Genomic DNA, 16913 nt, shown 5'->3' with positions numbered 1-16913 from the left:
TTGATAATGTTATCATTTTAATAACAGAATATAACAGAATTGTATTTTCAGATCTGGAAATGATGTATTTGTTTTTAAATTCTAATACTAGAGGAACAAGTCCAGATTACTGCAAAAAATATATATATTTTACACACTAGCTTAGAAATTAAGGGTCCTGAACAGTCATTCGGATTTCCATGTAAAATAGCCTTTTGAGTGACAGAAATATCACCTATAATATTTTAAAGAGAAGGTACTTTCTGTCATGGCTAAATGCCTGGAAGTTTGAAAAGACAGGCTGAGTGAGCGGGGAGCTTATATTCATGAGCTTGCCTTGACTGACAGCTCGTTGAAACACCAATGTCAAGAAACTTGGATGCAGTGTTGCAGTAAAATCATCTCAAGCCAATTTGGTGATACACAAAGCAACTCAAACAACATTGATATTGCATAAATAGCTAGGTTTCCATCCAATTGGCAACAGATTTTAATGCAAATATGAGAAAATCCACATTAAAAGAAAATGTGCCTACTCTGGCCAACAGCTCGCAGATACAGTGTGGGTAGGATCTGCAGGTAGGCTAGTCTACATTGTGGATAAGAGCGAGAATGTTTTTATTTGTCAAAATGGCAGTAAAGCATTGACTATCATGTCATCATAATTTATTTCATCTGTAGCCTAATTTAAACTGCATGGATTCCCGAGTCGTAGTGGAAGGACCACACACACCATGTCATCACATGACACCAAGTTTACTTCGATATAATGGTTATTATGTCAATATTCTCGCATAAAGGCGTTTCCACCACCATTTCTTGCATTATACATTTCACCGACCCAAAGATCCCACCATGTCGAACGAACAAATTATCTGTCTGCGTTTTTACAATTGTACCGAAACTCCTGTTTCCATCACAGCTGTCGTGATAATTTTTTTATAATCACATAAAAACTGTGGATGGAAACGTGGTTATTGATGTCAATTTGTTTTATACATCTCCTGTTTGGCATGTCTATTGTGATGCGGTTCACAGCAACACTGACAGATGTGTTGGCATGACAACTGCGTCAGAGTTTTGAATGACCCTTCCCCCTCTTTTTTTCCATGCTGGCTGAAGACCTAGCTAGCCAGTAACTAGCTAACACCCGACACAGATGAAAGGGGAAACATAAAAGTATCTTTTCCATAGATGAACAGTGTGAACTTTTAATTATATTTGCTGACACCCTACAGTCAAATTTTGGAACCAGTAGAGTAGCTATCTAGCTATATAAACCACGGCCCTCTGAAAACACACCTTCTTCCATGTTGGTTACAAGGCGGTACTTATTTAAATTAGGTAAGAGAATATGATGTTACCATTGGTGTATTAAAATGAGCATTAGGGTGATGCCACACTATCCCCTTAATAATCCCGACTCCTGAATCCAAGTGTTTGACATGGGGGAGGGGACCAGTAACTGTATGATCAAACTTTATCAATGTAGAAGCAACAGTCATTTTTCATACTTTGGTCATCATGCTTTGATCTGGTTTCATCCAAATATCATCCAATTCCATGAAGAACATGATTTTGACTGTTCATACCTTTAAGCATTTCTTTCTCTCCCCGTCTCTCTCTCTCTCCCCTCCCTGTCTTCTCTCTCTTCAGCGACAGCAGAGCTGGAGGGCTCTGCCCGGATGTCTCCGGTGGGCTCTGCCTCAGGCTCCCCTACCAGCCTGGGTCGGGGTCTCAGTGTGGTGGAGGACCCAGTCAGCAGGGCCACACAGCAGTACCTGGAGGTGCTCAAGAAAAACTATATGATTTGACCAACCCACAGCAGGGCCAGGCAGCACTGGGCTGCCCATAGGGAACCACAGCTGTCCATTTTACCATGACCTGGGTGGTGTTCATTAGGGCACGCGGGGGGAACTGTTTTTTTTTGCAATGGAAGGCAAAAATGTACATTTTTAAGTCCAGGTATTCCTTCCGTTTCAGTCCGTTTTCTTCCGTTTGATGCCCTAATGAACATGACCCTGGTCCTCCTCAATGCCGATTTACATAAAAAGAACATGCACATCGAGAACAACACTAAAGGCCAAAGCCACTCCACTATGACACACTCCAATTTTTGTTTTGTTTTACTATTTATTCTCTGTCTTTTAAGAAAGGAAACAGATGTGATGCACATTGCACTTATAGTGCATTCAGAAAGTATTCAGACCCCTTGACTTTTTCCTCATTTTGTTACGTTACAGCCTTATTCTAAAATTGATTTAAATTGTTTTTTCCGCCCTCATCAATCTACACATAATACCCCATAATGACTAAGCAAAAAAGGTTTTTAGAAATGTTTGCAAATGTATTACAAAAAAAAAAGTGAAATATGACGTTTACATAAGTATTCAGACCCTTTACTCAGTACTTTGTTGAAGCACATTTGGCAGCGATTACAGCCTTGAGTCTTTGGTATGACGCTACAAGCTTGGCACACCTGTATTTGGGGAGTTTCTCCCATTCTTCTCTGCAGATCCTCTCAAGCTGTGTTAGGTTGGATGGGGAGCGTCGCTGCACAGCTATTTTCAGGTCTCCAGAGATGTTCGATCGGGTTCAAGTCCGGGCTCTGGCTGGGCCACTCAAGGACATTCAGAGACTTGTCCCGAATCCACTCCTACGTTGTCTTGGCTGTGTGCTTAAGGTTGTTGTCTTGTTGGAAGGTGAACCTTCGCCCCAGTCTGAGGTCCTGAGCGCTCTGGAACAGGTTTTCATCAAGGATCTCTCTGTACTTTGCTCTGTTCATTTTTCCCTCGATCCTGACTAGTTTCCCAGTCCCTGCCGCTGAAAAACATCCCCACAGCATGATGCTGCCACCACCATGCTTCACCGTAGGGATGGTGCCAGGTTTCCTCCAGACGTGACGCTTGGCATTCATCCCAAAGAGTTCAATCTTGGTTTCATCAGACCAGAGAATCTTGTTTCTCGTGGTTTGAGAGTCTTTAGTTGCCTTTTGGCAAACTCCAAGTGGGCTGTCATGTGCCTTTTACTGAGGAGTGGCTTCCGTCTGGCCACTCTACCATAAAGGCCTGATTGGTGGAGTGCTGCAGAGATGGTTGTCCTTCTGGAAGGTTCTCCCATCTCCACAGAGGAACTCTGGAGCTCTGTCATAGTGACCATCGGGTTCTTGGTCACCTCCCTGACTTCTTCCATTTAAGAATGATGGAGGACACTGTGTCCTTGGGGACCTTCAATGCAGCAGACATGTTTTGGTACCCTTCCCCAGATCTCTGCCTCGACACAATCCTGTCTCTGAGCTCTACGGGCAATTCTTCCGACCTCATGGCTTGGTTTTTGCTCTGACACCTGTCAACTGTGGGAACTTATATAGACAGGTGTGTGCCTTTCCAAATCATGTCCAATCAATTGAATTGACCACAGGTGGACTCCAATCAAGTTGTAGAAACATCTCAAGGATGATCAATGGAAACAGGATGCACCTGAGCTCAATTTCGAGTCTCATAGCAAAGGGTCTGAATACTTATGTAAATAAGGTATTTTTTATATATTTTTTAAATAAATTTGCTAACATTTCTAAAAACCTGTTTTCGCTTTGTCATTATGGGGTATTGTGTGTAGATTGAGATTGTTTTATTTATCTAATCAATTTTAAAATAAGGCTGTAACAAAATGTGGAAAAAGTCTAGGGGTCTGAATACGTTCCTAATGCACTGTATACACGAGAAAGATGGCATGATACTGTTTTTATAGTATTTGTAATATTTTTTTAGCCATACTTTTTAAATATTTTTTGTTATTAACCCCCTAGAGTTGATGTCCGTGCCCCTGTGGAAATCTAAGCATGTTTTTTTGCATGGGCTACGTCTCAATCCACCACATTCACCGATGTCAGCCTTCTGCATCTGCGGTGAAAGATGGCAGAGCTACAGCAGTGTTTGTCAGACCATGAGACATCCCTAAAATCGGCCCTCGAAAATGTCTGTAGCGTCCGAACGGTTTGCCCTAGAAACTATTATGACCCCTCTATGGAAAGATGAGACTCTCACGAACACGTACATGATTTGCTCTAGGATGCCCACATCCCTCACAAGACTCGTCTGAAGACTCAGTCGGTACCGCAAGACTCGCCCAGTAGCAGTTTAAAAAATGTATGGAAGTATACACTCACTGGACAGTTTATTAGGTACACCACCCCGTTCACGAAAATTGATCACTTCTACAGACAGTGAGTCACGTGGCCATGGCTTGCTACATAAAGCCGGCAGACAGGCATTGAGGCATTCAGTTACTGTTCGATTGAACGTTAGAGTGGGCAAAACGAGTGACCTAAGCGACTTTGAGCGTGGTATGATCGTCGGTGCCAGGCGCACCGGATCCAATATCTCAGAAACGGCCGCCCTCCTGGGGTTTTCACGTGCTACAGTGTCTAGGGTTTACCGAGATTGGTGCGACAAACAAAAAACATCCAGTCAGCGGCAGTTCTGTGGGCGACAACAGCTCGTTGAAAGAGGTGGGAGGAGAGTGGCAATAATCATGCAAGCTAACAGGCAGGTCACATACAGACAAATAACGGTGCAATACAACAGTGGCGTGCAGAACGGCATCTCTGAACACACAACTCGTCGAACCTTGTCACTGATGGGCTATTGCAGCAGTCGACCACACCGGGTTCCACTCTTATCAGCTAAAAATAAGAAGCAGCAGCTCCAGGGGACACGCATTCACCAACACTGGACAATTGAGGAGTGGAAAAACGTCGCATGGAAAATGACAGCAAGTTCAGTTTACTTGAGTGGCCTGGCGCGGTCCCCTGACCTCAACCCAATAGAGCATCTTTCGGATGAGATGGAACGGGCTGTTGACAGCGTGAATGTATCGCCGTCCAATCTGCAGCAACTATGTGATGCCATCGCGTCAGCATGGACCAACATCCCTTTGGAACGTTTCCGACACCTTGTAGAATGCCCTAAATAATTCAGGCTGTTCTGGAGGCAAAGGGCGTTCTGGCCTGGTACTAGATGGGTGTACGTAATAAACTGGCCGGTGAGTGTATATATGGAAGTCGTTTAGTGCATAAAAAAAGGGGCTAAATATGTGTAAAAAATAAAATAAATTATAATTTCCTGATCTTTCTAATCATATAAAGGACAGACACTTCAAAACAAGCTTCCTTTCAATTTTTTTTACTGTTTCTCCATGTATGAATCTGTTACTCAATGCGTTTCAATGGGCTAATAGAAGTACTTATATATATATATATATATATATATATATATATATATATATATATATACACACATATATACATACACACACAATATATATATATATATATATATATATATATATATATATATATATATATATATATATATATATATATATATATATATATATATACATACATACAGTGAGGGGAAAAAGTATTTGATCCCCTGCTGATTTTGTACGTTGCCCACTGACAAAGACATGATCAGTCTATAATTTTAATGGTAGGTTTATTTGAACAGTGAGAGACAGAATAACAACAACAAAATCCAGAAAAACGCATGTCAAAAATGTTATCAATTGATTTGCATTTTAATGAGGGAAATAAGTATTTGACCCCTCTGCAAAACATTACTTAGTACTTGGTGGCAAAACCCTTGTTGGCAATCACAGAGGTCAGACGTTTCTTGTAGTTGGCCACCAGGTTTGCACACAACTCAGGAGGGATTTTGTCCCACTCCTCTTTGCAGATGTTCTCCAATCATTAAGGTTTTGAGCCTGACGTTTGGCACCTCGAACCTTCAGCTCCCTCCACAGATTTGCTATGGGATTAAGGTCTGGAGACTGGCTAGGCCACTCCAGGACCTTAATGTGCTTCTTCTTGAGCCACTCCTTTGTTGCCTTGGCCGTGTGTTTTGGGTCATTGTCATGCTGGAATAACAATCCACGACCCATTTTCAATGCCCTGGCTGAGGGAAGGAGGTTCTCACCCAAGATTTGACGGTACATGGCCCTGTCCATCATCCCTTTGTTGCAGTGAAGTTGTCCTGTCCCCTTAGCAGAAAAACACCCCCAAAGCATAATGTTTCCACCTCCATGTTTGACGGTGGAGATGGTGTTCTTGGGGTTATAGGCAGCATTCCTCCTCCTCCAAACACGGCGAGTTGAGTTGATGCCAAAGAGCTCCATTTTGGTTTCATCTGACCACAACACTTTCACCCAGTTCTCGTCTGAATCATTCAGATGTTCATTGGCAAACTTCAGACAGGCAGGTATATGTGCTTTCTTGAGCAGGGGGACCTTGCGGGCGCTGCAGGATTTCAGTCCTTCACGTCGAAGTGTGTTACCAATTGTTTTCTTGGTGACTATGGTCCCAGCTGCCTTGAGATCATTGACAAGATCCTCCCGTGTAGTTCTGGGCTGATTCCTCACTGTTCTCATGATCATTACAACTCCACGAGGTGAGATCTTGCATGGAGCCCCAGGCCGAGGGAGATTGACAGTTATTTTGGGTTAATCGCACCAACTGTTGTCACCTTCTCACCAAGCTGCTTGGCGATGGTCTTGTAGCCCATTCCAGCCTTGTGTAGGTCTACAATCTTGTCCCTGACATCCTTGGAGAGCTCTTTGGTCTCGGCCATGGTGGAGAGTTTGGAATCTGATTGATTGATTGCTTCTGTGGACAGGTGTCTTTTATGCAGGTAACAAGCTGAGATTAGGCACACTCCCTTTAAGAGTGTGCTCCTAATCTCAGCTCGTTACCTGTATAAAAGACAACCTGGGAGCCAGAAATCTTTCTGATTGAGAGGGGGTCAAATACTTATTTCCCTCATTAAAATGCAAATCAATTTATAACATTTTTTACATGTGTTTTTCTGAATTTTTTTGTTGTTGTTCTGTCTCACACTGTTCAAATAAACCTACCATTAAAATTATAGACTGATCATTTCTTTGTCAGTGGGCAAAATCAGCAGGGGATCAAATACTTTTTTCCCTCACTGTATATGTATATATATGTATGTGTGTATATGTGTATATATATGTGTATGGATGGATGTATGTATGTATGTGTATATGTGTATGTATGTATATATGTATATATATATATATATGTATGTATGTATGTTTATATATGTGTATGTTTATTTATATATATATATATATTAGGGGTGTAACGATCCATCTACTACATCGATGTATCGATTTATATTCCTATGATCCAACTACATCGATCTGTGCTCAAGTGAGTTGGCCTTTTGGACAACATATATCAATCTAACATCGTTTTAAAATGTAATAAATCGATTGTATCGATACTAGGAAATAACCCATTGGATTTAAGCACGTCAGACTTTATATGGATGTTTTTTCTTAGCACTTTTAATGATAAAGGCTTTAAACATTACTCGATTCAGTCTGCCTATCCGTGACATCATCGCCCCGCGCCAGCAGCAGCGCAAAGGCGCAAAGACAACAAAACATAGCATGGCATACTTTTTTTCCCCACTGTATATATATATATATATAATATCACAGTTGAATTCGGAAGTTTACATACACCTTAGCCAAATACATTTAAACTCAGTTTTTCACAATGCCTGACATTTAATCCTGTTTTAGGTCAGTTAGGATCACCACTTTATTTTAAGAATGTGAAATGTCAGAATAATGGTAGAGAGAATTATTTATTTCAGCTTTTATTTCTTTCATCACATTCTCAGTGGGTCAGAAGTTTACATACACTCAATTAGTATTTGGTAGCATTGCCTTTAAATTTTTTAACTTGGGTCAAACGTTTCGGGTAGCCTTCCACAAGCTTCCCACAATAAGTTGGGTGGATTTTGGCCCATTCGTCCTGACAGAGCTGGTGTAACTGAGTCAGGTTTGTAGGCCTCCTTGCTCGCACACGCTTTTTCAGTTCTGCCCATACATTTTCTATAAGGTTGAGGTCAGGGCTTTGTGATGGCCACTCCAATACCTTGACTTTGTTGTCCTTAAGCCATTTTGCCACAACTTTGGAAGTATGCTTGGGGTCATTGTCCATTTGGAAGACCCATTTGTGACTGATGTCTTGAGATGTTGCTTCAATATATCCACATCATTTTCCTTCCTCATGATGCCATCTATTTTGTGAAGTGCACCAGTCCCTCCTGCAGAAAAGCACCCCCACAGCATGATGCTGCCACCCCCGTGCTACACGGTTGGGATGGTGTTCTTCGGCTTGCAAGCAACCCCCTTTTTCCTCCAAACATAGCGATGGTCATTATGGCCAAACAGTTCTATTTTTGTTTCATCAGACCAGAGGACATTTCTCCAAAAAGTATGATCTTTGTCCCCATGTCCCCAAACCGTAGTCTGGCTTTTTTATGGTGGTTTTGGAACAGTGGCTTCTTCCTTGCTGAGCAGCCTTTCAGGTTATGTCGATATAGGACTCGTTTTACTGTGGATATACAGTGGGGAGAACAAGTATTTGATACACTGCCGATTTTGCAGGTTTTCCTACTTACAAAGCATGTAGAGATCTGTCATTTTTATCATAGGTACACTTCAACTGTGAGAGACGGAATCTAAAACAAAAATCCAGAAAATCACATTTGTATGATTTTTAAGAAATTAATTTGCATTTTATTGCATGACATAAGTATTTGATACATCAGAAAAGCAGAACTTAATATTTGGTACAGAAACCTTTGTTTGCAATTACAGAGATCATACGTTTCCTGTAGGTCTTGACCAGGTTTGCACACACTGCAGCAGGGATTTTGGCCCACTCCTCCATACAGACCTTCTCCAGATCCTTCAGGTTTCGGGGCTGTCGCTGGGCAATATGGACTTTAAGCTCCCTCCAAAGATTTTCTATTGGGTTCAGGTCTGGAGACTGGCTAGGCCACTCCAGGATCTTGAGATGCTTCTTACGAAGCCACTCCTTAGTTGCCCTGGCTGTGTGTTTCGGGTCGTTGTCATGCTGGAAGACCCAGCCACGACCCATCTTCAATGCTCTTACTGAGGGAAGGAGGTTGTTGGCCAAGATCTCGCGATACATGGCCCCATCCATCCTCCCCTCAATACGGTGCAGTCGTCCTGTCCCCTTTGCAGAAAAGCATCCCCAAAGAATGATGTTTCCACCTCCATGCTTCACGGTTGGGATGGTGTTCTTGGGGTTGTACTCATCCTTCTTCTTCCTCCAAACACGGCGAGTGGAGTTTAGACCAAAAAGCTCTGTTTTTGTCTCATCAGACAACATTACCTTCTCCCATTCCTCCTCTGAATCATCCAGATGGTCATTGGCAAACTTCAGACGGGCCTGGACATGCGCTGGCTTGAGCAGGGGGACCTTGCGTGCGCTGCAGGATTTTAATCCATGACGGCGTAGTGTGTTACTAATGGTTTTCTTTGAGACTGTGGTCCCAGCTCTCTTCAGGTCATTGACCAGGTCCTGCCGTTTAGTTCTGGGCTGATCCCTCACCTTCCTCATGATCATTGATGCCCCACGAGGTGAGATCTTGCATGGAGCCCCAGACCGAGGGTGATTGACCGTCATCTTGAACTTCTTCCATTTTCTAATAATTGCGCCAACAGTTGTTGCCTTCTCACCAAGCTGCTTGCCTATTGTCCTGTAGCCCATCCCAGCCTTGTGCAGGTCTACAATTTTATCCCTGATGTCCTTACACAGCTCTCTGGTGTTGGCCATTGTGGTGAGGTTGGAGTCTGTTTGATTGAGTGTGTGGACAGGTGTCTTTTATACAGGTAACGAGTTCAAACAGGTGCAGTTAATACAGGTAATGAGTGGAGAACAGGAGGGCTTCTTAAAGAAAAACTAACAGGTCTGTGAGAGCCGGAATTCTTACTGGTTGGTAGGTGATCAAATACTTATGTCATGCAATAAAATGCAAATGAATTACTTAAAAATCATGCAACGTGATTTTCTGGATTTTTAGATTCCGTCTCTCACAGTTGAAGTGCACCTATGATAAAAATTACAGACCTCTAAATGCTTTGTAAGTAGGAAAACCTGCAAATTCGGCAGTGTATCAAATACTTGTTCTCCCCACTGTAGATACTTTTGTACCTGTTTCCTCCAGCCTTTTCAGAAGGTCCTTTGCTGTTGTTCTGGGATTGATTTTTCGCACCAAAGTGAATTTATCTCTAGGAGACAGAATGCGTCTCCTTCCTGAGCGGTATGACGGCTGCGTGGTCCCATGGTGTTTATACTTGCATACTATTGTTTGTACAGATGAACTTGGTACCTTCAATCGTTTGGAAATTGCTCCCAAGGATGAACCAGAGTTGTGGAGGTCTAGCATTTTTTTTCTGAGGTTGATTTCTTTTGATTTTCCCATGATGTCAAGCAAAGAGGCACTGAGTTTGAAGGTAGGCCTTGAAATACATCACAGCTACACCTCCAATTTTCTCAAATGATGTCATTTTCTGGAATTTCCCAAGCTGTTTAAAGGCACAGTCAACTTAGTGTATGTAAACTTCTGACTCACTGGAATTGTGATACAGTGAATTTTATTTTATAAGTGAAATGATCTGTCTGTAAACAAAACATTATTTGTTTCATGCACAAAGTAGATGTCCTAACCGACTTGCCAAAACTATTGTTTGTTAACAATAAATTAGTTTGGTTGAAAAACAAGTTTAAATGACTCCAACCTAAGTGTATGTAACCCCCCCAGGCTTAGACTCTAAGGGGTTAATAGGTACGAACAGAGAGCAAGTCCTTTAAGTATTGTTACTCCTGAATTCTCAGTTTTTATCTATGGTTCGGTCCTTTTCAGTACAGTGTGTATACAGTATAGGTTCCTGCGTACAGATTGTCTTGAAAGTTGTTTGGCATTTATTTGATGGTATTGTTGTATTGGGTATTGGATGTATGTACCTTGAGTAATATTACCAAGATGTCAAATTTTTTGGTATGTGCCGTGTAATTGTTCAATATGTTTTTGTCCTGGGTTGTCCTGTTTAGTTTTTTTTATGCACAAGATATACTTGATTGAGACAAACTAGGATATTCTCTAGTTATTTAAAACAAGGTACCCGTATTTTGTAGTAACTCGTTACGTTAGTTTTTGTTTGATCTTACAGTTAACAAAAATATTACATAGGAGAAAAACATTTACATCTCAGTATTGTTTAAGGTCAACTGTTGCTATAAAAAAATACATTTTAGGAAAGAGAAGAGAATATCCATCTGAACCCCTATACAGTACATTACAGAAGATCATAAATATATGAATAAAAGTCTCTATACAAACGTTTGTTCATTGTTCATGTGTAGATTGTGCACCCATTTGTGATCCCAACTTTCATTAGCTAGTTTGACATATTTTACACCCTCCTCTCCCTCCCCGCTCCTAACACACACACACAAATCATTCATGTCTGAAACTTTATGTTATACAGTTTTAAAACCGCATTCCCCTCTACTTATTAAAATTAGGGTCTGTAGTGTGTTTATGATGCCCCCATCCCGTGTGTCTCTTTCCTTTGATCAGTCCTCTGTCAGCTCCTGATGTTACGATATTCAAATTTGGTCACATTTACTTGTGTTTCCTTTACAGTTCGATAGGCACATCTGACAGACTGACTATTAGATGCTTTATAATTATTTTTTTCATTCTTTAATAGACGCAACTTCAAACATTGTCATCGAGCTGTAGAACAGGGAGCCATACAAATAGACGGAATGTGATAAAAAGACATGTTGGAGAGATTGTTTTGAAAAGCAACGCATGCATAAAACAAATCATTTCCACAGTGGGTCATTCTGTTTCTATAATGCCGTTCTGTTGATGCCACTCCGTTCTCTCCACTTGCCAGTCAAACCAATAATAGACTTTACGAAAACTAAAAGTTGTCTGTTTCCAACCCAATGGCCCAATAACGAGCTAGCAAGTCGATAGGCAAAGGTCACGCAATTTTTTTGTTTTGTTTTACCGTTATGATAAACATCTTCAACTGGTCTACCTCACTACTGTGTAGATGTGTTTTTTTTTTAACATTGATAGACATTCCACTGTCTTGTTGGTAAATTAATTAATGTAGCCTCAAATGAAACAACCTGGACTAATTAAACACTTTTTGTCCAAATAAAACAATGTGGCAGCTTCAGACAGGGCCGGCACTGCCTACACAGTTCAACCATATTTAATGCTTACCAGGACTGAACATGACAGAAAATCATTTACTTTCTCAGTGGTCCGTTTTCTCTCCACTTCAGTGGAGCTTCCTGTATATTGTATAACAGACAAGCAATGCATTGCGGTCAGCTCCAGGGGGTTTGACAGTAGTGTTGTCACAATACTACCCTACTCAATTTTCCATGTCAAAAGAAAGAAAACTGAAGAATATGGTACATTAACACTGTACGGTGTAAACTTAGTCTATGCCCTACAGCCTTCTCTTCAAAACCAGACAAGGGTCTTCACTCTGCCCATGACCACATCATAGTGTATTGTGGTCTGTATGAAGCCCCGTTTATACCTGCGCGCTAACATGCGTCCTTTGTCCTAATTTTGTCCTGGGCCTGGTTTCCCGATAGCAATGGAATTTAGGCTTCTGAGTGTTTTTAACGATGCATCTTTTCTACAACAGCCAAAGATGTAACATGCGTTTTCTAAAACACCACGCAGAGAGAACGTTCGCTAAGTGCGTTGTTGAGGCATGTATCGATACTGATAGGGTCGAAAGAAAGGAAGCACTCGGATCAGCATTTTCCCTTTCGGCTCCTAAAGAGATACACTATATATACAAAAGTATGTGGACACCCCATCAAATTAGCGGATTCTGATATTTCAGCAACACCCGTTGCTGACAGGTGTATACAATCGAGCACACAGCCATGCAATCCCCATAAACAAACATTGGCAGTAGAATGGCCTTACTGAAGAGCTCAGTGACTTTCAACGTGGCACCGTCATAGGATGCCACCTTTCCAACAAGTCAGATCGTCAAATTTCTGCCCTTCTAGAGCTGCCTTGGTCAACTGTAAGTGCTTTTATTGTGAAGTGGAAACGTCTAGGAGCAACAACGGCTCAGTCGTGAAGTGGTAGGCCACTCAAGCTCACAGAAAGGGACCGCCGAATGCTGAACTGCGTAGCGTGTAAAAATCGTCTGTCCTTGGTTGCAACACTCACTACCAAGTTCCAAACTGCTTCTGGAAGCAATGTCAGCACAAGAACTGTTCGGCAGGAACTTCATGAAATGGGTTTCCATGGCAGAGCAACCACACACAAGTCTAAGATCACCATGCGCAATGCCAAGTGTCGGCTGGAGTGGTGTAAAGCTCGACGCCATTGGACTCTGGAGCAGTGGTAACGCGTACTCTGGAGTGATGAATTGCGCTTCACCATCTGGCAGTCCGACGGACGAATCTGGGTTTGGCGGATGCCAGGAGAACGCTACATGCCCGAATGCATAGTGCCAACTGTAAAGTTTGGTGGAGGAGGAATAATAAAACTGATGCAAACATTAGAATCTTTATTTTTATTTTTTACAGATAAAAATATGCCTTACGGAACAGCGGGGACTTTGAAGAGACACACACACATACACAGACACACACTTACACAAACACCTGATAAGACACGCACTCTACACACACATACACATGGATTTTGTATTGTAGATTTGTGGTAGTGGAGTAGGGCCTGAGGGAACACACTTAATGTGTTGTGAAAAGTGTTGTGAAATGTAATGTCATGTAATATTTTATATTGTATAACTACCTTAATGATGCTGGACCCCAGGAAGAGTAGCTTCTGCCTTGGCAGCAGCTAATTGGGATCCTTAATTAATACAAATGGTCTGGGGCTTCATGGTTCGGGCTAGGCACCTTAGTTCCAGTGAAAAGAGATCTTAACGCTACAGCATGCAATGACATTATAGACGATTCTGTGCTTCCAACTTTATAGCAACAGTTTGGGGAAGGCCCTTTCCTGTTTCAGCATGACAATGCCCATGTGCACAAAGCGAGGTCCATACAGAAATGGTTTGTCGAGATCGGTGTGGAAGAACTTGACTGGCCTGCACAGAGCCCTGACCTCAACCCCATCAAACACCTTTGGGATGAATTGGAACGCCGACTGCAAGCCAGGCCTAATCGTCCAACATCAGTGGCCGACCTCACTAATGCTCTTGTGGCTGAATAGAGCAAGTCCCTGCAGCACTGTTCCAAAATCTAGTGGAAACCTTCCCAGAACAGTGGAGGCTGTTATAGCAGCAAAGGGGGGACCAACTCCATATCAAATCAAATCAAATCAAATTGTATTGGTCACATGCGCCGAATACAACAGGTGCAGACATTACAGTGAAATGCTTACTTACAGCCCTTAACCAACAGTGCATTTATTTTTTACAAAAAAAGTAAAAATAAAACAACAACAAAAAAAATGTTGAGAAAAAAATAGCAGAAGTAAAATAAAATAACAGTAGGGAGGCTATATATACAGGGGGGTACCGGCTAGTTGAGATAGTTGAAGTAATATGTACATGTGGGTAGAGTTAAAGTGACTATGCATAAATAATTAACGAGTGGAGGACAGAGGAGCCTCTTAAAGAAGAAGTTACAGGTCTGTGAGAGCCAGAAATCTTGCTTGTTTGTAGGTGACCAAATACTTATTTTCCACCATAATTTGCAAATGAATTCATTATTAATGGAATGAGATGTATTTTACTGTAGAATGGGTTTCATATGATTTGTGTTTTATTTTCATGTATTGTGTAATTGATGTGTATATAGATATGTATAGTGTAATTGTAATGTATTGATATACAGTGGGGGAAAAAAAGTATTTAGTCAGCCACCAATTGTGCAAGTTCTCCCACTTAAAAGATGAGAGAGGCCTGTAATTTTCATCATAGGTACACGTCAACTATGACAGACAAATAGAGGAAAAAAAAATCAGAAAATCACATTGTAGGATTTTTAATGAATTTATATGCAAATTATGGTGGAAAATAAGTATTTGGTCACCTACAAACAAGCAAGATTTCTGGCTCTCACAGACCTGTAACTTCTTCTTTAAGAGGCTCCTCTGTCCTCCACTCGTTACCTGTATTAATGGCACCTGTTTGAACTTGTTATCAGTATAAAAGACACCTGTCCACAACCTCAAACAGTCACACTCCAAACTCCACTATGGCCAAGACCAAAGAGCTGTCAAAGGACACCAGAAACAAAATTGTAGACCTGCACCAGGCTGGGAAGACTGAATCTGCAATAGGTAAGCAGCTTGGTTTGAATAAATCAACTGTGGGAGCAATTATTAGGAAATGGAAGACATACAAGACCACTGATAATCTCCCTCGATCTGGGGGATCTCACCCCGTGGGGTCAAAATGATCACAAGAACAGTGAGCAAAAATCCCAGAACCACACGGGGGGACTTAGTGAATGACCTGCAGAGAGCTGGGACTAAAGTAACAAAGCCTACCATCAGTAACACACTACGCCGCCAGGGACTCAAATCCTGCAGTGCCAGACTTGTCCCCCTGCTTAAGCCAGTACATGTCCAGGCCAGTCTGAAGTTTGCTAGAGTGCATTTGGATGATCCAGAAGAGGATTGGGAGAATGTCAGATGAAACCAAAATATAACTTTTTGGTAAAAACTCAACTCGTCGTGTTTGGAGGACAAAGAATGCTGAGTTGCATCCAAAGAACACCATACCTACTGTGAAGCATGGGGGTGGAAACATCATACTTTGGGGCTGTTTTTCTGAAAAGGGACCAGGACGACTGATCCGTGTAAAGGAAAGAATGAATGGGGCCATGTATCGTGAGATTTTGAGTGAAAACCTCCTTCCATCAGCAAGGGCATTGAAGATGAAACGTGGCTGGGTCTTTCAGCATGACAATGATCCCAAACACACCGCCCGGGCAACGAAGGAGTGGCTTCGTAAGAAGCATTTCAAGGTCCTGGTGTGGCCTAGCCAGTCTCCAGATCTCAACCCCATAGAAAATCTTTGGAGGGAGTTGAAAGTCCGTGTTGCCCAGCAACAGCCCCAAAACATCACTGCTCTAGAGAAGATCTGCATGGAGGAATGGGCCAAAATACCAGCAACAGTGTGTGAAAACCTTGTGAAGACTTACAGAAAACGTTTGACCTGTGTCATTGCCAACAAAGGGTATATAACAAAGTATTGAGAAACTTTTGTTATTGACCAAATACTTATTTTCCACCATAATTTGCAAATAAATTCATTAAAAATCCTACAATGTGATTTTCTGGATTTTTTTTCTCAATTTGTCTGTCATAGTTGACGTGTGCCTATGATGAAAATTACAGGCCTCTCTCATCTTTTTAAGTGGGAGAACTTGCACAATTGGTGGCTGACTAATACTTTTTTCCCCCACTGTATTCATACAGGGCTCATCTGCGAAAGAGATTGTGGTCTCAGCATGACTAATTTCTTAAATAAAAGTTAAATAAAATAAATGTTCATAATGCACATTTATTACTTCACTAGTCATTACTAGTACATTCATGTATGTGCTTTATGAATACTCATATTGTTTATGATTAGAAAAAGAATCCATTATTTTATAATATAATATTGTACTTTGTTATTTATTCAAAGAATACAGAGAAGATCAGTGCAAAATAGAAATACACTACGGTTGACTCAAAGAAGGGGCAGGTGTGAGGTTTGAGGGTGTCCTAAAACGTACTCCAGACTGTAGGAGGAAACAAATGAATCATCACAAGAATTGTGCCCACCAGAGCATACATGTTATTTGAAGCAGCAAACCAATATACAACCGGCTATGAAGTGTGCAAAATCTAGGCTATGTAGACAGCCTCTTTTGAACATGGGTCTTGGGAGATGCTGGAAGACTTTGTTCGAAATTCTCACCTTGCCCTACTTTTGTCTGCTTACTGACAAAAAAATGAAGCCCGTTTTATCACCCTGGTCGCACTAAAGTTGCTGGAGTTACTGTTTGT

General features: G+C 41.5%; 1 protein-coding gene across 1 annotated transcript in view; it reads left to right on the top strand.

The window, feature by feature from the left end:
- Window positions 1-2232, top strand: part of si:ch211-272n13.3 (ankyrin repeat domain-containing protein 26) — a 111757-nt gene extending 109525 nt beyond the window's left edge. Inside the window, exon 45 of the mRNA XM_041837611.2 lies at window positions 1636-2232. Coding sequence (XP_041693545.2) covers window positions 1636-1793 — 158 coding nt within the window. The 3' untranslated portion in view covers window positions 1794-2232. The remainder of the gene's footprint in view (window positions 1-1635) is intronic.
- The last annotated feature ends 14681 nt before the right edge of the window (window positions 2233-16913 follow it).

Source organism: Coregonus clupeaformis, chromosome 19, assembly GCF_020615455.1.
Source record: "Coregonus clupeaformis isolate EN_2021a chromosome 19, ASM2061545v1, whole genome shotgun sequence".
In the NCBI taxonomy this organism is placed as follows: Eukaryota; Metazoa; Chordata; class Actinopteri; order Salmoniformes; family Salmonidae; genus Coregonus; species Coregonus clupeaformis.
This window is presented reverse-complemented; position numbering and strand designations above follow the sequence as displayed.